The sequence below is a fragment of the Cryptosporidium ubiquitum genome (assembly GCF_001865345.1).
Source record: "Cryptosporidium ubiquitum isolate 39726 chromosome Unknown contig_18, whole genome shotgun sequence".
NCBI lineage: Eukaryota > Apicomplexa > Conoidasida > Eucoccidiorida > Cryptosporidiidae > Cryptosporidium > Cryptosporidium ubiquitum.
In genome coordinates this window covers 15,543-32,381 of record NW_021639811.1, presented here as the reverse complement: position 1 = coordinate 32,381, position 16,839 = coordinate 15,543, and the positions used below count along the sequence as shown (strand labels likewise).

The window sequence follows — 16,839 nt, the reverse complement described above, 5'->3', positions numbered from 1 at the left end:
AATATCGGTGAGGGAAAATTTGAAGTCTAATTTGCAAATTGACATTGCGGCAATAAAATGTAATTTTAGATAGTACATGAATAAGAAATTATTTAGTTCCTCCGAATAGTAATAGAGTTTCCTCTAAATATTGAATTTTTATTAACTTTTGCCGGGCCAATAATTTCATTATTTGTCGAATTTTTTTTAATAAGTGCTTGTTTAGAGAACATGTAATTTTCTTTATAGAACATAGTAGAAAGTAAGTCATTTGAGCTAGACTGCATAAGTATTTTATCCCCGAGGTTGTCTAGTTTTTTGGCGTATCTGCCTTTTTCCATGTTATAATATATTTCCTTTCTAGCATTTAACAATCCAGTTTCCTTTATCTCAGAATGCCCTCTTGCCAAGCTTATTGCTAAAGTCGCAGCCGGGAACACTGATAAATCACTACTATTTACACTAGAATTATTTAGCTCTTTGCTCCTATTTATTTTTGACTGTTCATATTCTGGGCGCCTGTATATTATGTACTTACCAGTTTTTGTAAACCTTTTCAAATTCTTTTTCTTTTTTGAAGAATTTGAATCATTTTTGGTAATAAAATTTCTGTCTTTTAATTTCTTAATATCATAATAGTTCTCCTGGTTTTCAAACTTTACTGTTTTTACTTCGTTTTCCGCGGAATTATCAGAAAATTCATTCGAAATATCAGATTTTAAATCTTCAGTTGTTTCTCTCTTTAGCAAATGCTTTGAAGTTGGATGCTGCTCACTTTCTTCAATTAAACTTGAAATTGTACTCGATCTTGGACTATAATGGCTAGAACTTGAATAACTTATACCATCTTTGTTTTCTAGCTCAGAATTGTCTAAGTTTCCTTCTGATTCATCTTCATTAGGGCCTTCATCACTGTCTTCATCAGGACCTTTTTCAGAGCCTTCATCAAGTTCATCTTGGTCCGGGCTTTCTTCAATTTCACTTAACTCCGACTGGACTTCAGCATTATCTTCATTCTCTAAATACTCTATTGGTTCCTCATTCTCTCCATCCTCATAAATTTGATCGTAATCCCATTCAAGCACAGCATCCCCACCAGTAAACTCAATAAAATTTTTGTCTGACTTCAATAATTCATCTACCTTTAAAGCCATTTCATACATTAAATCCAAAGGACTTATCTCATCACCATTCGAACCAGGTAAAATAGCAAAACCAACTCTCTGACCTTCATAATTCAATTCAGTCGCACATACCCTATTTTTTGGTATATTTAAACTTTCACTGACTGAATTTTCAATTCCTTCAATATAATATCGAAAATTCCCATCATCTTTAATTTTTTTTGAAATCCAAAGATTCCCAGAAACACTACCTTCAGGTAAAACAACTCTTCTTTTACGTATCATCTTATTTTCTTTGTCCAATATCCCTATAAAGTCAGCTGTTACTAATGGACCCGAGCCATCAATACTTATTTTTGTTGTGTTTTCCTGATTAATTTGAATGTTACTTTCCTTCTTTATTTCAGTATTATCAAGGATAGCATCACGGCTGACATTATTTTCTTCAATTACAGAATTAATTAAATCCAATTTTATTGAGTCTGATTTTTCACTTTTAAATATTTTTTCTTTCATTTTTTTTTTCTCACGTTTTTCCAAAATTTTCTTCTTTTCTCTTTCACTAATTTTTTGGGTGACCAAAATAAATATTCTACAACATAATATATTATTTGGGTAGCCATTAATTATTACTGAAATACTCAATGTTGCGGATTTATCTCTAGTAAATAATATCTCAAGTTTCCCAAAAATAGCTTCTGTAATCATTTTGGGGTTTGCATGGTTGAATGAAAGTGGGAATCCTAACACTCGATGCATTGAGGGGACTTTTGACTCCATTGCAAGTTTCCAATCACTAAATTTTGCCATTAGATCAGGGTATTCTTCTTCACTTGACATTTCCAAAAGCTCTACGATTTCTAGTCCTTTTTCCAAGAAAAGGTTCAATGTAGGATCCATGTTCCATCTTGTTCCAAGATTTTGCGCACTTCTACGAGATTGAATTTCATAATGTAGTATGTTTTTTAATAGATCCTTCATATTTTTCATACTTGATTTATTTGGTAATGACGAATAGGGTTGAATTCTGAATCCGGGCTTATGAATTAAGGGCGTATTTGTACACGAAATAAATAATGATCCATTCCATAAATCAAAAAAGATTGATCCTGGGCTTATATTTTGTTGAATATTATACCAAATATTTATTTCATTAAATATGGTATCAATACTTGTATACGGCAGTTTTATCGTTTTTAAATGTAAATTTCCACTTTGTGGCTCAACTCCAGTAGATAAAAGACGTTCCCTCTTCCTAAACCTTAAAGTAACCTCACGAGCTCTTTGTTGAGAAATGAACCTATTCTTCAGTACATAAATTTGGCCAGTGGTTAATTCCCAGAATTTGATATATGTGTTATTATCTATATCGCTGAAATGCCATGACATTACCCAAGAATGAAAATAGCCCCCAGCTATTGTTCCTATGCATACGAACGCTTGAATCTTTTGTTTTAACAATAAAGAAACATGTAGAAGGCAATGGTCAATAACCCCTCCACCATTACTCAACAGTGTAAAATCTGGAGTAAACCAATAATGTGACTTGCCAAACGAATATGCATTTTTGTATTCTTGGTTACCTCTTTTTAAAGAATCGTTTTTAGATATCTCATTACTGAATTTATCTTTTGTTCTTTTTGGAGGCTCTCTAAAACTTGTATTGATGAAAGGAGTGCATCTTACAAAATGGAATATTGCTCTTGGAGTATTTATTCCATTTGGTGAAGGGATTGGTCTTACAAATTGTGAAAGCATGAGTTCATCTCCTCTGTGATTATAGGAAGAAAAAATAAAAAATCTGCCAATTGTTCCGGTACCCAGCTTACTAATTAATGTTGTTTCAATCGATGTTTTTTCATTCTGATACACTTTTGGTGCTTGGCTTGGCGAAAGTTCCGTGCGACTTCTAAGAAAAATGTCAATCTTTTCAGCAATTCCAGTATCTTTTGAGCAAATTGATCGATTACTCTTTGGTTTTATAGACAATATATCAGGTGTAATAAATGCTTCAAATGAAATATTCGCAACTCTATCTGTCGGAAAAAGAAATTTTAACGGGACTTCTTGTTCAAGTACTCTAACTTTCAATTTTTCATTTGAACCGGACGTATAACAACTATTATATCTTTCAGATATTGGTCTTTTTGTACCTTTAATAGAATATATCGTATCCCAAATTGTGAATGAAGTAAATCCTGCATGTTGCATCTTAGAACCGCTTTGATTATTTGAAGTCACCCATAAGTCTATATAAATCTCTCCCAAACTTTCTAGGTGAAAAAAATAAAGCTCCGATATAGGTGGCAACTGTAGTGGAAAAATGATGTAATCTTCTATTGGTTTGTCTTTTAGATTGCCGCATACATTGGAATTTGACTTTGCTGTTAATCCTTGATGAGTAATTGAAATATTAACTTTAGTATCTTCAAGATTTTCAAGAGTTATTATGTTATCAATCTTTATTATTTTAATCATTAAATATAGTCTATCTTTAACAAAATGAATAAAGTTTCCTTTCTGTCGTTGTGAAGGATAGTTCTTAAATGATATATTTCCAGTTATCATGCCAAACTCCCAGGTAGCAATTATCCTTCGCTCTTCAGTTTTATTAATTTTTTCTGTTAACCACAAAGGCTCATATAGGTTTGATTCGACAACTGTATTAGTCTCAATCAATCCTTTCAGTGGGATATGGGTTCTTGCTTGTGAGTTTATTGCCCTATCTTTATTGTTGTCTATAACTTCTACGTCAATAAAGCAATTTTCCAAGTCTGCTATAGTTCCTCGTAAATAAATTGATCCTATGTTTTCCCATATAGGCCAATTGGTTCCTTTTTGTATATTGCTATATATGGTATAATTTTTTAATGGATTGGGCCAAATTATATTTATTTTTAATCTTGGGTTACAATTAGCAGGATGGAGTTTTGCTTGGTCTAATTCAGCTTCTATTAGTAGGCTATCAAGGTTTTGAATGTATTCCCTTTTATCTTCCTTCAGAAGTCCAATAAATCTCAAGAAAGTATCCCAAATTCCTTTTCTTCCGTAATCTATATCGTTATTTTCAATTTTCTGTTGATTAACCTTTTCACGAATTGAGATTTCTAAATTTGATGTTCCAGCATTAATAATTTGTGATTTTTCAGTAAAGATATTGTCCATTTCGTTTTCACTATAATTAAAAGAAATGTAATTAAATAGCTTTCCCATAGTCTTATTACTCATCTTATTTATATTGCTTCCCAATAAATTTCTATATTTAGTTATATTGATATTTTCAAATTCACTATTTCCAACTACACATTCTGATGAAAATATTTCACTTGAATCATTTGTCATATCTACTTCAAATAAGGAATTGTTATTAATAGGAATTTTTTCAAAGACTTTTTTTTTCATAGAACTGACTTTATTCATTATATTGTCATAAGTTAATAACCCTTTTATTTCAAACCGATCAAGTGAAAGCTGAAAATCATAAACTTCCTGAAAATATAGATTAAATTGAATTTTGTAAACCTTTTCCAATGTTTGCCCCTCTCCTATTCTCACCAAGTAACAGTGATGTTGAAGATCGGAGTTTGCGCATGTGTTTAACTTTATTTCAAACATTGCATCTAATGTGTTAAGTCTAAAATTATGGTATTTCCAAGCAGAAAGCTTAAGTTTTTCTTTTTCAATATCATAATAAGAGCCTCTGTATTCAAAAGAAGGGTGAAATTTTATTTTTTGAGGTTTATCTTTAAGCAAATTATGTACGATTGGGGTTCTCAAACGATGCTTCAGATCTCCGTTTGACAATATATATTCTTTTGACTCTAATTGTACACGAAATTCCTCTCTTGATGTGCCAAAATCTATTTCTATAAACACACTCACTTCTTCATCACCCAGGTTTTCTATTGTTAAGTCCCATATTACGACTTTCCATCGCCTTTGGAGCATATATGATTTATCTATGTATCAAATGAATTTTTATCTAATGTAAATTTATTTTTACTTACCTTTACTACCAACACTACTTTCCTCAAAGTCAATTGCATCGATTTCATCAATAGATTCGTATTCTAAATCGATCATTTCATTTTCATCTACATATTTACTTATAAAATCGTCCATGCTCATTACAGGAACATTTGCCAATTCATCAATAAATTGAGGCTCATCAAATTCTGCATTCTGGAAGAAATAATAAAGAACAATTTAAATTTTATACTTACTCCATTGGCATCATCTTGTGGATTTTTGACTACAACCTCAACATCATCATCATCTTTATTTTCTTTTTCTTCTTTTTTATGTTTACTAAAAATCTTTGGGGTTTTAATTTTTGCATTAAGCAGAGTTATTGGGTTTATCATTTGAAGCCTAAAAATAAGTATTATAAAAAATTTATTAAATTAATTCATCATGATCATGTTCTTTTGATCAGCGAAATAGGGGCGAATTTCTACATGTTTTCAAATAGCCGATACACATATCCATTTACTGTGGTTAAGTTGGCGGTAACTAATAATTCTGTCAATTCAAAGATCATTTTCTAAATTCAGAAACTCAATTAAAGAAACTCATACTATTGTTATATATAATGATCATTTATCTTATAAGACAAAATATCATAAAAAAATGTCATGATGATTAACCAAATTTTTAAAAACCAGTATTTTGAATGTTATATGAAGTTTGGCACACTTGTTAATTCTCGCACTAGATAATAAATGAGTCATTTTATATAGAGAATTTAACAGAAATAATTTATTTAACCGTTTTAATAATTATTATTTTAATCAACTTTAGTTAGACTAAAGAAAAATTAATTATTCGTTTCCCCCTCTTATTACCCCATATCTGACGTAAAAAGCGGATTAATTGAATATATTTTTAATTAAAATTATTAATTTAAGGGTTTGATATTCACTTATTTTGAAACTAAATAGGTGCAATATTATAAATATATAGTCAAAATATTTTCAGTATTATTTTAATTTCTCAGATTGTGAGGCAGATAAATGGATCTAACCCAAGTACTGTTAAACTGCCACAATTCAGTAGAGTCAGTTAGGAAGAATGCTGAACAACAACTTCAGGTCGCCCAGGAGCAAAATGTAGGTCAATATTTGACACTATTGGCTGAGGAACTATTTAATGAAAGTAAACCAGAGTTATCACGCCAACTGGCTGGACTACTACTAAAGAATTCAGTATCTGGCGTTGAGCCTAGAATAGATATTGAAAAAAGAGGAATGTGGATATCTTTACCACAGAACGTTACGTCAAAAATTAAGGCACTAGTATTAGAATCTATCTTGAGCCCAGTTGCAAGTGTAAGAGGTGCTTCTTGCCAAGTCATTGCAAAGCTTGGGCGTGTAGAACTTCCTTGCCAAAGATGGCCTGAACTTCTTCCGTACTTAATCAGGCTTGTTCAAAACAATTCTGATAGCGAAATGTCAGTTATATATAAACGTTCTTCTTTAACAGCTTTGGGATATTTGTGTGAAGATTCAAAACTATTAGAAAATGAGGTCTCATCTCTAATCATTACAGAAGATATTAGTAACCAGATTTTAACAGCAATAGTTCAAGGTATGAGCGACCCTGACTCAGAAACTGCATTAGCAGCAACTAAATCATTCTACTATGCATTGTACTTTGCGAGAAGCAACTTTTCAAATGAGATGGAACGAAATTTAATATTTCAAGTCCTTTGCACTTTATGTGGAACAGAAGGGAACAAAAGAGAACTTCTTCAAACTGCAGCTTATGAATGCCTAGTGTCTATAGCCTCTGAATACTATGATTACTTGGGCTCATATTTGTCAATATTGGCCCCAATGACTATAAAGGGTATTAAAGGTATTTATGAACCAGTTTCTGTTTGCTGTATTGAATTTTGGAATACTATTGCAGATTTGGAAATTGAGTTGTCACTTGAAGATGAGCATAATAATATAGTATCGAATACAAGTTGTATGCACTACATTGCTCAGGTTCAGGCTATGCTAATACCAGTGATGCTAGAAACGTTATTAAGACAAAACGATGATGATGACCTGGAAAGTTGGACAGTTGCTAAAGCAGCTGGTGCATGTTTAACGCTTTGCTCTCAGCTTCTTGGTGATAACATACTGGAGCCCACGCTTGGCTTCATTCATTCCAACTTTTCTCATTCTAATTGGCATAATAGAGAGGCTGCTGTCCTAGCATATGGGAGTATTCTTGAAGGCCCTAGCATTCAGAAAATGCAGCCAATAGTTGAAACTTCGGTAACAAACTTATGTCAGGCTTTAAATGATAACGTTGTTGCTGTTAGGGATACTTGTGCATGGACAATTGGAAGGATTGTTACGTTCCATCCAACTATCATTTTTCCATTGCTAGGTTATCCTCCTCAACAATCAGCTGAGCATTCGAATGGGTTACTATCATTATTATTACAAAGACTACTAGCTGATGATCCCCGTGTCTGTACAAATATTTGCTGGATAATACACCAAATTGCGGAGTCTTCTCAGCATGTAGAAGGAGGACAAAAAGTTGTAGATATATGGTTCCCTTATATTGTGCAAAGTTTATTACAGGCATTTAAAAGAGAAATATCTGATGAGAACAATATGAAACAAGCATGCTTTAATGCCTTATCAATGATTGTGACTAATTCTGGAGCAGAGAATGATATGAACTTGATTAACTTGGCACACGAATTAATTGTTGGCGAAGAAATTGGATTACAAAAGATAATGGAAAAAAATCCTATTCCGAGATCCGAAACAACCGTTTTAAATATACAACTAGTTTGTGGGGCGCTATATGCATTAACTACGAAACTTGGTAAGAGGTTGACGCTCCAATATTCACAAATATTACTCAGATTGTATTTTGAGCTATTACGACAAGGTGGGGCTTCCGAAGAATCTATTCTTTCTCTGACTTCTCTAATTGTAGCGATGTCTCATGACTTTTCTCCTTATGTAGGTGAATGCATATCTATAATAATCCCTCTAATCCAGAGTTATGATGAACTTGATACATGCAAGCATTCGATAGAGCTTATTGGAGATTTGGTTAGATCCGTTGGAAAAGGAATCAACCCATCCTTGGAAGTGATTGTTAAGACTTTGTGTGCATTATTAGCAAAAAATGATGTGGACAGGAAAGTTAAACCACTAGCAATAGTTGCTCTTGGAGACATGTCTATGAATTTGGGTGAGGACTTTATTCCATATGTAATTTCAGTGCTACAATTGTTTCAGCAAGCATCTATTACACAATACAGTGATGGGCCAGTTAATAGTGAAGACTGGATAGAGTACTTAGGTGAGCTAAGGGAATCTGTTTTACAAGGATATACTGGCATTGTGTATGGAATGAAAGATGCAAAGAAGCTTGAAATATTAGGTCCTTATGTACCTGGTATTATTCAATTTATTGATAATATTGTTAAGGATTATAGTGGCGAATTCCCAAATGATTCAAATTTGAGGAACGCTACCGCATTAGTTGGTGATTTAATAACTGCATTTAATGGGCAGCTTATCCAATACTTGCTTTCTAAAGATAAAAGATCAATTCTTGAAAATATTTGCAGCGTTGGAGAGACATCTAGAAACCCCGATATTATCGGTAATATAAAGTGGGTAAAAAAGCTCTGTAATATTTAAAAAACGATAAAGTACGCGAACAGTGAGTTCAATTCAAAACTCAAACTAACATATTGATAATCTATTGTAAATTAATATTCTTAATTGTTTCTTTTCGTAGTTAATCTTTTCTTCTAGATTTTCACCCTTATTAGGGTTTGCGTAACTAAAACAATTCATTGGGAACTATTATATTGTGAAATAACTGACATAGTGTTAAGTTTGCGTATCCAATGATGGGCAAATTCCAACATTTGATAAGATATCTAGCCTTTAGCACCTTTACGTAATGAAGCCCGCGACACTATTCTACGTTTTGTCAAGTAACTGGTTAGTAAAAATTAATATCTATTACACCTTTTGTGCGTATGTGAAATTACCATTCAATTAAATTAATTGATGTATACATGTCTGGAAGTGAGGTTTTTGAAATTCAATCTTCAAACGACCATCCGGAGTTAATGAACCAACAATTACCTTCGCGTGAAGATACTACTATGATACTATCTAAGGAAGGTAATAGCAAAGAGTTGGATTTAACTACGGGATCTTTTAGAGTTGACGAAAATGATAGTTTGAAAGATTATGTTATACAACAAAGTTCCGAATCAAATGTACAGGAAAGAAGCAATTTATCAAAAAAAGAAAGAAAAATGGATATAAAACGTAGTAAACACGCACATAAAAATTCACTCTTTCTTACTATGTTCTGTTGTATTGGAGGTGATCTAAACGCAGCAAGGCTTAAGGTTTCATATCTAGCAACAACTTTTTTTGCATCTAGTATTATTTTTGTATTTATGCAAGAACTAGTAATCAGCCAACTTACGAATGGGTATTCCATAATAAATATAAATGACGGATATTTATTTGGACCTCCTCCTCAAGTGGTTTTTGATATGGGAGCATTGGACACGAATCTCGTTAGAAATGGTCAGTTAGCTCGACTTTTTTGGTCATTTTGGCTCCATACTGGTTTTATCCATCTTATTATTAATCTTTCATGCCAAGTAATACTTGGTATCATTTTAGAGACTCGTTGGGTAATATGGAGATATACAATACTTTACTTTTTGGGGGGTATTTCTGGTAATTTGGCCTCTGCAGTTTTAGACCCGTGCACTATTTCTGCAGGCTCTTCAGCTTGTTTTTTTGCACTTTTGGGGGGGATAATTGTATTACTATTGGAGAATTGGAGAAATTCCCGTTGGCAATTTTTATATGTTATATTAGTTATTATTGCTTCTTTGGCTGGGATTTCTCTTAGTTTCATGTCAAATACAGACAATTGGGCTCATATTGGCGGATTTGTTGCAGGGTTGCTATGGTCGTTCGCAAGTATGGAATCATTTCCCAGAAAATTCAAAGCTTTAAAGAAAACAAACGAATGTAATTCAGAAAAAAATGGAAATTTACCACTTAACCAAGATAAAGCTCAGCCTTCTTGTAAAGTCAATTCAACTGATATTGAAGCCGCAAATTACAAGAGCTCAACCGAAAAAAATTCATCAACTATAGAGTCTATTTTAGACGTTGAAAGTAAGGAACAATATCTTGGAAAACGCTTCACTCCGGTTAACTGTGCATGTAGTGGTGGTATTCAAACAGTCAGAGTTTTTTCACTACTGATATTATTATCTTTATTAACCATTGGGTTCTTGTTTTTGTTATATAAGCCACTGTACACCAAGTTTAATTTGACGCTTGGTCATCTTTCATTCTCCGGGATACAACCATGTAGCTGCTGCGACTCACCCGAAGGACTATTTTGGTGTTCGAGTTCTCCAACGTGGATCAAAAGATGCGGATAATCAGGTTAATACATACCTATCTAAAATTCTAAAATGCAAATAGGAATAAACTAGAAAATATAGGGCTATTAGGACCGAATTAAAATTAATCTATTTAATACTCAAGTTGTCTACGTATTAGTATTGATAAGAATACTGGTTGTCTGTGAGTGGATTATATGCGGTGTTGAATGGATTCGAATAAACTGTGTAGGGAATATTGATATTTCTTCCTTGATTGTATGGAAATGACATATATACGGGGTATAGCGTGGTCTGTACAGTTGATGTAGAGCAACAGCAACATGAACAGCCACATCCACTGCTCGCATATTTATTACAGCATGTAACCTGAATGTTCCCATTGTTATGAGCGCAATGATGAGTTCTGCAACACGAACTTCTTGGTAGATTACATACGCACGGGTTCATCATTATATTTCCTGATATACTCCCTAATTGAGATGTACAACTGTAGTTTGTAGGCTGGCTAATGTGTTCGTGAATCTTTTGAATTTTAGGTGGACATTTGTGTCTCTTAACTTCCTGTGTTGTTGTCGTTATAATTGCCTCGTGACAACCTGAATTAGTGATGTAGCATTTCTGGGTGATATTCGGTGAAGTAGTATGATTGGTGACAACACCATTACCTTCGCAATGGCAATCGGTTGATTTACATACTGTTGAAATTAATGCGTTTGAATTTTCGTCATTTGTATTTGTTATTGAAGAGCAAATGTTGTTTGAAGGCATGATTATTGAATAGTCAATTCTTTCTGTAATCGAATAAATATTTCAAAAGTCTATATATAAATCCGTAACTGAAATTCTTTTACTATTTACTGGTTGTAAATAGTCCGCTTAAAATGGAGGGATAAAATGCGGGCGCATTGTTTACTATTACTAAAAAAAAAAAAAAGCTTGCCGAACAAATTAATTAAATTTATGTTGGCAAATTTCAAAGAAAAAAAATGTTGTAATCACGATATTTAATAATTAAAACAAAATTATTTAGGCGGTAGCGCCTCGCATATATTGAGATTATAAAGTCTAAAAAAGAGGTAAATCATTTACAAGCAAGTAAAACAACCAACACAAATATGAATAAACATTCAAAAAAGTAAGGTTAGAATGCGATTTCTAGAGCATTCAGGATTAAACCGACTATCAGTTCTCTTAAGTAACTTGGATGTTGGTGACCGGATTTTTAATGGAAGACTTGAGCTGTTTACTTGTTCTGAAAAGGTTTCTGAAGAATGTGATTTGAGTGAAAGAGTTGATCGCGAAGTGTGTGTTTCGCCACAGTGGATTTCCCACTCACCAATTGGGCCAGTTCAACGTCAAGACGTTCGTGAACTACTGGTAAATTTGATCAGCACAATGAACCAATGTTTTCCAGATTATGAATTTAGTTTAATAAAGCCAGATAATTTATTCAAAGAAAAGAGTTTTTCTACTGTATACAATAATATTAACTACCACCTTTCAAGTATTGTAGAAAGAATCTACCCTAGTTTTCTTTTAGAATTATGGGAAAACATTAGAGATGCCGTAGAAATTAAATATACGGAAATTTATTCATATAGATTGATGGGGAATGACGAACTAAGCCCATTTTTGGATGATGGATCTTTGTTTTCATTTGATTACTTTTTTTATGATACTAGGTCACAGAGAATCCTATTTTTTGCCTGTACCACAAAATCTAAATTGAATATTAGTTTTACAGACAATGGTATAGACAGCTCAGAAGAGAGTATCGCCGAAGATGATGAAGTAGAATCTGAATAAACATTTATTAATTTTGTAGTATAAATGGCAATTTATTTATAAATACTAAATATTTTACTATTTTTAATTTATATCTATTTAAATATTTCAATTATTTTTTTTTCCTCTGCTTTAAAGACCGAGTTTCTTTTAGTCAACGATATCTATCTTTATTTCAATATATTAATTGAAAAGTCATGTTTTCTTTTAATATTATGTTTTTAATTATTTGCAAAATATATAAATGAGTTTTTTATTAGCATTAAATAACTTAAAATCAACTTATTGTTTACATCAATAGAAGAGTTCTTAAATATTTTATTTTAACGATAATAATGAAATTTTATGACTTCAATTAGGAAATAATCTTCAAAAGATTCTCAAACTTATTTTTTTTTTTTGTTTAGATTGGCTTAGACTAATCGAAACTCTAATATAATAATGAATTTACAAATATTTTGTATTAATTTTAATACGATCATTTAGATAAGATCCAAAATTAAATCGACAAAAAATTGTCAAATTAATAGAGATTAATGCCCATGACAAATAGATATTTTAAATATTGTAAAAAAAGATGCTACACAATTTCGAGCATTGAAAGTTTCAAATAAAATACGCATTAAGAAACTTTAATAAATGCTTGACGGAACTAAAATATATCGGATATATTTAATCCATTATTTAAACAATTTTCAATACCTTATGTGTTGTTCAAGTGCCAATAGTTGCGAACTTTTTCCTTTTCATTTTTTTTCATACGAGAATAATGAAAGATTTATGGGTTCAACTCTATTATTGTCTAGCAAGGATAATAAATATATTTATAAAATGTTGAAGAATAATAATCTGAATGAATTAAATTTTTACAAATCAATTAACCAACATCATCTTCTCAGACGTCATAACATTATTCCCAAGTTTATTAGGTTTGTAGTTGTTGTTGAAGCTGAAAAAAAATCAAAGAAAACTTATTTAAAACAATCCTTTATTAGTTCTATATTAAATAAAAAAATATGCAATTTGAAATATTTCAAATTTGAAGCTTCCATAGAAATGAAAAATTTTCTTAGTGGATATTCAACAATAAACATTATTGATTTAAAATTGGGTACATCTTGGATAGGGGAATCTAAAAACGATTCAATTTATAATCTCAGGAAAATTTTTACTAAAACGTTCCAAAACGAAGATCTAATACAAGAATTAAATAATATTTTTTTTAAGATTGAATGTATTCCAGAAAAAAGTGAATTCAATCATGAGATGTTTTATAAATTCAAGTCTCTACGAAAATCTATTAAGCAGTGCATGATAGTTAACAACTCATGTCAATATGAGATTGGAATTAGAATTCAAGGATTAATCAGTGAAAATATTACAATTTCTAGACAAAGAGGTAAAGAATTAACTTCCAATGAAACAATGAAACTATTATCTGAATTTTTAAAGCTCTCCCCAAACTTGATTAGGTTAACAAAAGAAAAAATCGAATTACTAAAACACTGGTTAAAGAAACAAAAAAGTTATAGATTTATTGCTACCTCAATTGTATTAGCTTTCGACAGGTAAGAGAAAAAGGTGAAAAAACTAGACCTAGCACGTGAGAATCGAGGAATATTTGCTCATTGATTTATATCTCAGGTTAAATGTTGAAAGATGCGATATTAGGTGGTTGGATTTCACTCATGCATTGAAACAAGGTAAAAATGGCGAAAAAGATTTTCTGATGAATGAAGGTATGCAATTTATTGTTGTTTTTTGTTCATAATTAATAACTTGTAGGATTAATAAAAGGTTTAGACAGCATTTTAAGGTCAATTGAAAATATCGAAATAAAAACATAAATATTAATAATTGAAACTGAATTATTGATATAGTAAAGATTTTTCGGAATTTTCGATATATTATCTTTAAAAAACTTAAATTAGCATAAAATTTAGTTTCTAATTCAATAACCTGCAAAAAATAAGTATTATATTGGTTGATGCACTTATTGTTTCCTACTGATTCAGTGGTACGGATAGAATTTATCAATAATAAAAATTGACTTTTTTTTTATGGCTGATTTACACATCTAGCAATTACTATATAGAACAATGAGATTGTATTTACTGGTTTTATTTACATAATATCTATAATTTAGATTTTGATTCGGATAGAATATAATTGGCTGTCATAATAAATTTTGATATTTAAGTAATTTAAATGAAATGATTTACTAGATATTTTATCACTATCATGATTGGTTAAAATGATAGTTCCAAAACATCGGATATATTCAATATATTAATTGAATTAAAAAAAAAGTACAATCACTATATATTTAGCTTTATTAGGATTTAGAATTAATACAAATTTTCCATTAAAGAAAGAATTGAAAATAGTTTGTTGGTATTAAAATATAATCACTTTAGCTCAAAATTACTAATTGCCTGTCTAAACAGAGAAGTAAAAAGTTCAAAAATAAACAATAAATCGGTTCTTCAATATATATAAAAGAATCTAATAAAAATATTAATTTTGATTATAGTAAATGAAAAAGATAATTGTAAAAAAAATTAAAAGAAGTTATTCCAATTTAAAACAAATGTTAGAACCTAAGAGAAAAAATTATATATGTAGAGCATTTCAAATAAAAAATAGAATTGAGATTATATGCTCAATAGAGCAAATTAATAAAAATATTTTAATATGGCCATATTACTTGAAAAACCCAAAAAAGTTATACCCAATTTCTTTGATTGAGTTTTCAACTAATTCTTCGTTATCTAAAGCTATTTCGGATTTCGGGCTCAGACTATCTTCATCAATAATAACAGAATTTGATTCAAAGTTGCAACCGATGTGATTATATCTCCTAAATACCAGCTCGTTTATATGCTCCTCTTCTATTTCTTCATCTTCGGGGATGCCAATATTTATTTGTAACTTAGAATTGAACAGACTCATTTTTGAATTTTTAATATTGAGAATTTTTAATTCATTTTTATCTTTTCCATTAGAAATTTGATTATTAAGAATATTATGAGGCTTCGTTACATTTTTAGATGGTGAGTTTTTGAATTCATTATATATTTCATTGTGCTCTAATTCATTGACAATACCTTTTAAAATTGTTATTATCTCTTGCAATTCATCTTCTGATAATCTAGAGCTATCTTCCGATGGTTTCAAGGTGTCAGTAATCCATTTTAATAGCAATGCCCTTTGTTCTAATGGATTCAATGATTCAAATGTATCAAATATTAAATTGTTTTCTTGAAAATTACATTCAAGTACATTTTTAAATCCTGCTTTAATTGATATAATTTGGGAATCATTAGATTTGGAATTTTCTGTGTCTAAAGTTTCAACTGGATTATTATGACTATTTGTATAAGTAATAATTGCTTTTATTGGGTCAATTTGTTCACATAAATTTGGATCTATTATTGGAGTTAATTGATTTTTTGTTGTCTTAGATTTAGTATGAAGATTCTCAAAATCTTTATCAGAGAAATTGGATACATCTTCAAGTCTTCTGGAGTTTGAAGAGTCCTTGATATCTGTATTGGCATATTCAATTATTGGATTTGATGAAAGATCAATTTGGTAATTAGCTGATTCACTTTTCTCTAACATGAAATCGTCATTTACGACAGGAAAATTTGGGCCGTTATTCATTGCTTCTGGCAGAATGTCCTCGAATTGCTTAGCAAGTGCTTTAACTTTACCGTCTGGAATTATTTTGTTCTTAAGTTTGTTTTTCCTATAAATCTTTAAAGTATGATTTGAACATTCTTTACAAATTGGGCTTAAATAATCCCTACAAAGAATACAATTTCTAAATTGGTTTTTATCCTTAACTGGTGTTAATGAAAGAATTGAATAATCTTCCAATTGAGTCTTTGAGTGTGACAAGTCTTCATGGTCATAACAATGGTCGTTTCTTTCGGAATCTCTAATGTTCAAGTCATCAGCATTGTTACTATTTATCGATATGTTCTCAATATCATTAATTAATTCTTCCATAGATATGCGATAGTTCAAAAGCAGAGAACATGAGTTTTTTCTTCACATTAAGTTGATAGACAATTTTTCTAAATTATATTGCATATTTGCAGATTATTCTTCAGGAATAATAGAGCAGTTAAGGATAAGCAATATGAGTAAAATTAACGTATCATAAATCGTCTTTAGATTCAATAATTAATCGTTTATTCTTTCTCAAGTTACTTACATCGCGCGAGACATTATTAATCACGTTTAGAAAGGGCTCAAATAATCCACATCAAGATCTAATAAAAAAATATGTGAATTTCTTGAAAACAAAAGTTCTGATTAGAAGATTAAAACGAAAATTGATCAAATAAAGCAATTATCTGATCAAATCGATGTGTAAATATTCTTTATTTTTTCAAGACAAAATAAAGAAATAGCCCCACAGTCCCGCGTATATGTACTCGGTAGCGAAGTCATTTTCATTTTATACGAACTATTTTCTTAAAAACTTGAACATGCGGCTTTGAAAGTATATAATTTTTCTACACATTA

General features: G+C 30.8%; 7 protein-coding genes across 7 annotated transcripts; 4 read left to right on the top strand and 3 right to left on the bottom strand.

Moving 5' to 3' along the window:
- Window positions 1-92: 92 nt before the first annotated feature.
- On the bottom strand, window positions 93-5,467 carry cubi_02976 (uncharacterized protein; the record flags this gene model as incomplete). Its single annotated transcript, XM_029019988.1, has 3 exons — window positions 93-5,062; window positions 5,111-5,285; window positions 5,360-5,467. The coding sequence occupies 3 exons, from the start codon at window positions 5,465-5,467 to the stop codon at window positions 93-95; spliced, it is 5,253 nt and encodes a 1,750-aa protein (XP_028875989.1).
- Window positions 5,468-6,115: 648 nt separating this feature from the next.
- cubi_02975 (importin karyopherin) lies at window positions 6,116-8,764 on the top strand (the record flags this gene model as incomplete). Its single annotated transcript, XM_029019987.1, has 1 exon — window positions 6,116-8,764. The coding sequence occupies one exon, from the start codon at window positions 6,116-6,118 to the stop codon at window positions 8,762-8,764; it is 2,649 nt and encodes an 882-aa protein (XP_028875988.1).
- A 386-nt stretch (window positions 8,765-9,150) lies between these two features.
- Window positions 9,151-10,554, top strand: cubi_02974 (uncharacterized protein; the record flags this gene model as incomplete). The annotated part of the gene is made up of 1 exon (XM_029019986.1): window positions 9,151-10,554. One exon carries the CDS (start codon window positions 9,151-9,153, stop codon window positions 10,552-10,554), a length of 1,404 nt encoding a protein of 467 aa, XP_028875987.1.
- Window positions 10,555-10,671: 117 nt separating this feature from the next.
- cubi_02973 (uncharacterized protein) lies at window positions 10,672-11,286 on the bottom strand (the record flags this gene model as incomplete). The annotated part of the gene is made up of 1 exon (XM_029019985.1): window positions 10,672-11,286. The coding sequence occupies one exon, from the start codon at window positions 11,284-11,286 to the stop codon at window positions 10,672-10,674; it is 615 nt and encodes a 204-aa protein (XP_028875986.1).
- Window positions 11,287-11,664: 378 nt separating this feature from the next.
- Window positions 11,665-12,324, top strand: cubi_02972 (uncharacterized protein; the record flags this gene model as incomplete). The annotated part of the gene is made up of 1 exon (XM_029019984.1): window positions 11,665-12,324. The coding sequence occupies one exon, from the start codon at window positions 11,665-11,667 to the stop codon at window positions 12,322-12,324; it is 660 nt and encodes a 219-aa protein (XP_028875985.1).
- Window positions 12,325-13,134: 810 nt separating this feature from the next.
- cubi_02971 (uncharacterized protein) lies at window positions 13,135-14,074 on the top strand (the record flags this gene model as incomplete). Its single annotated transcript, XM_029019983.1, has 2 exons — window positions 13,135-13,871; window positions 13,948-14,074. 2 exons carry the CDS (start codon window positions 13,135-13,137, stop codon window positions 14,072-14,074), a joined length of 864 nt encoding a protein of 287 aa, XP_028875984.1.
- A 932-nt stretch (window positions 14,075-15,006) lies between these two features.
- cubi_02970 (uncharacterized protein) lies at window positions 15,007-16,317 on the bottom strand (the record flags this gene model as incomplete). The annotated part of the gene is made up of 1 exon (XM_029019982.1): window positions 15,007-16,317. The coding sequence occupies one exon, from the start codon at window positions 16,315-16,317 to the stop codon at window positions 15,007-15,009; it is 1,311 nt and encodes a 436-aa protein (XP_028875983.1).
- Between the last annotated feature and the right edge of the window lie 522 nt (window positions 16,318-16,839).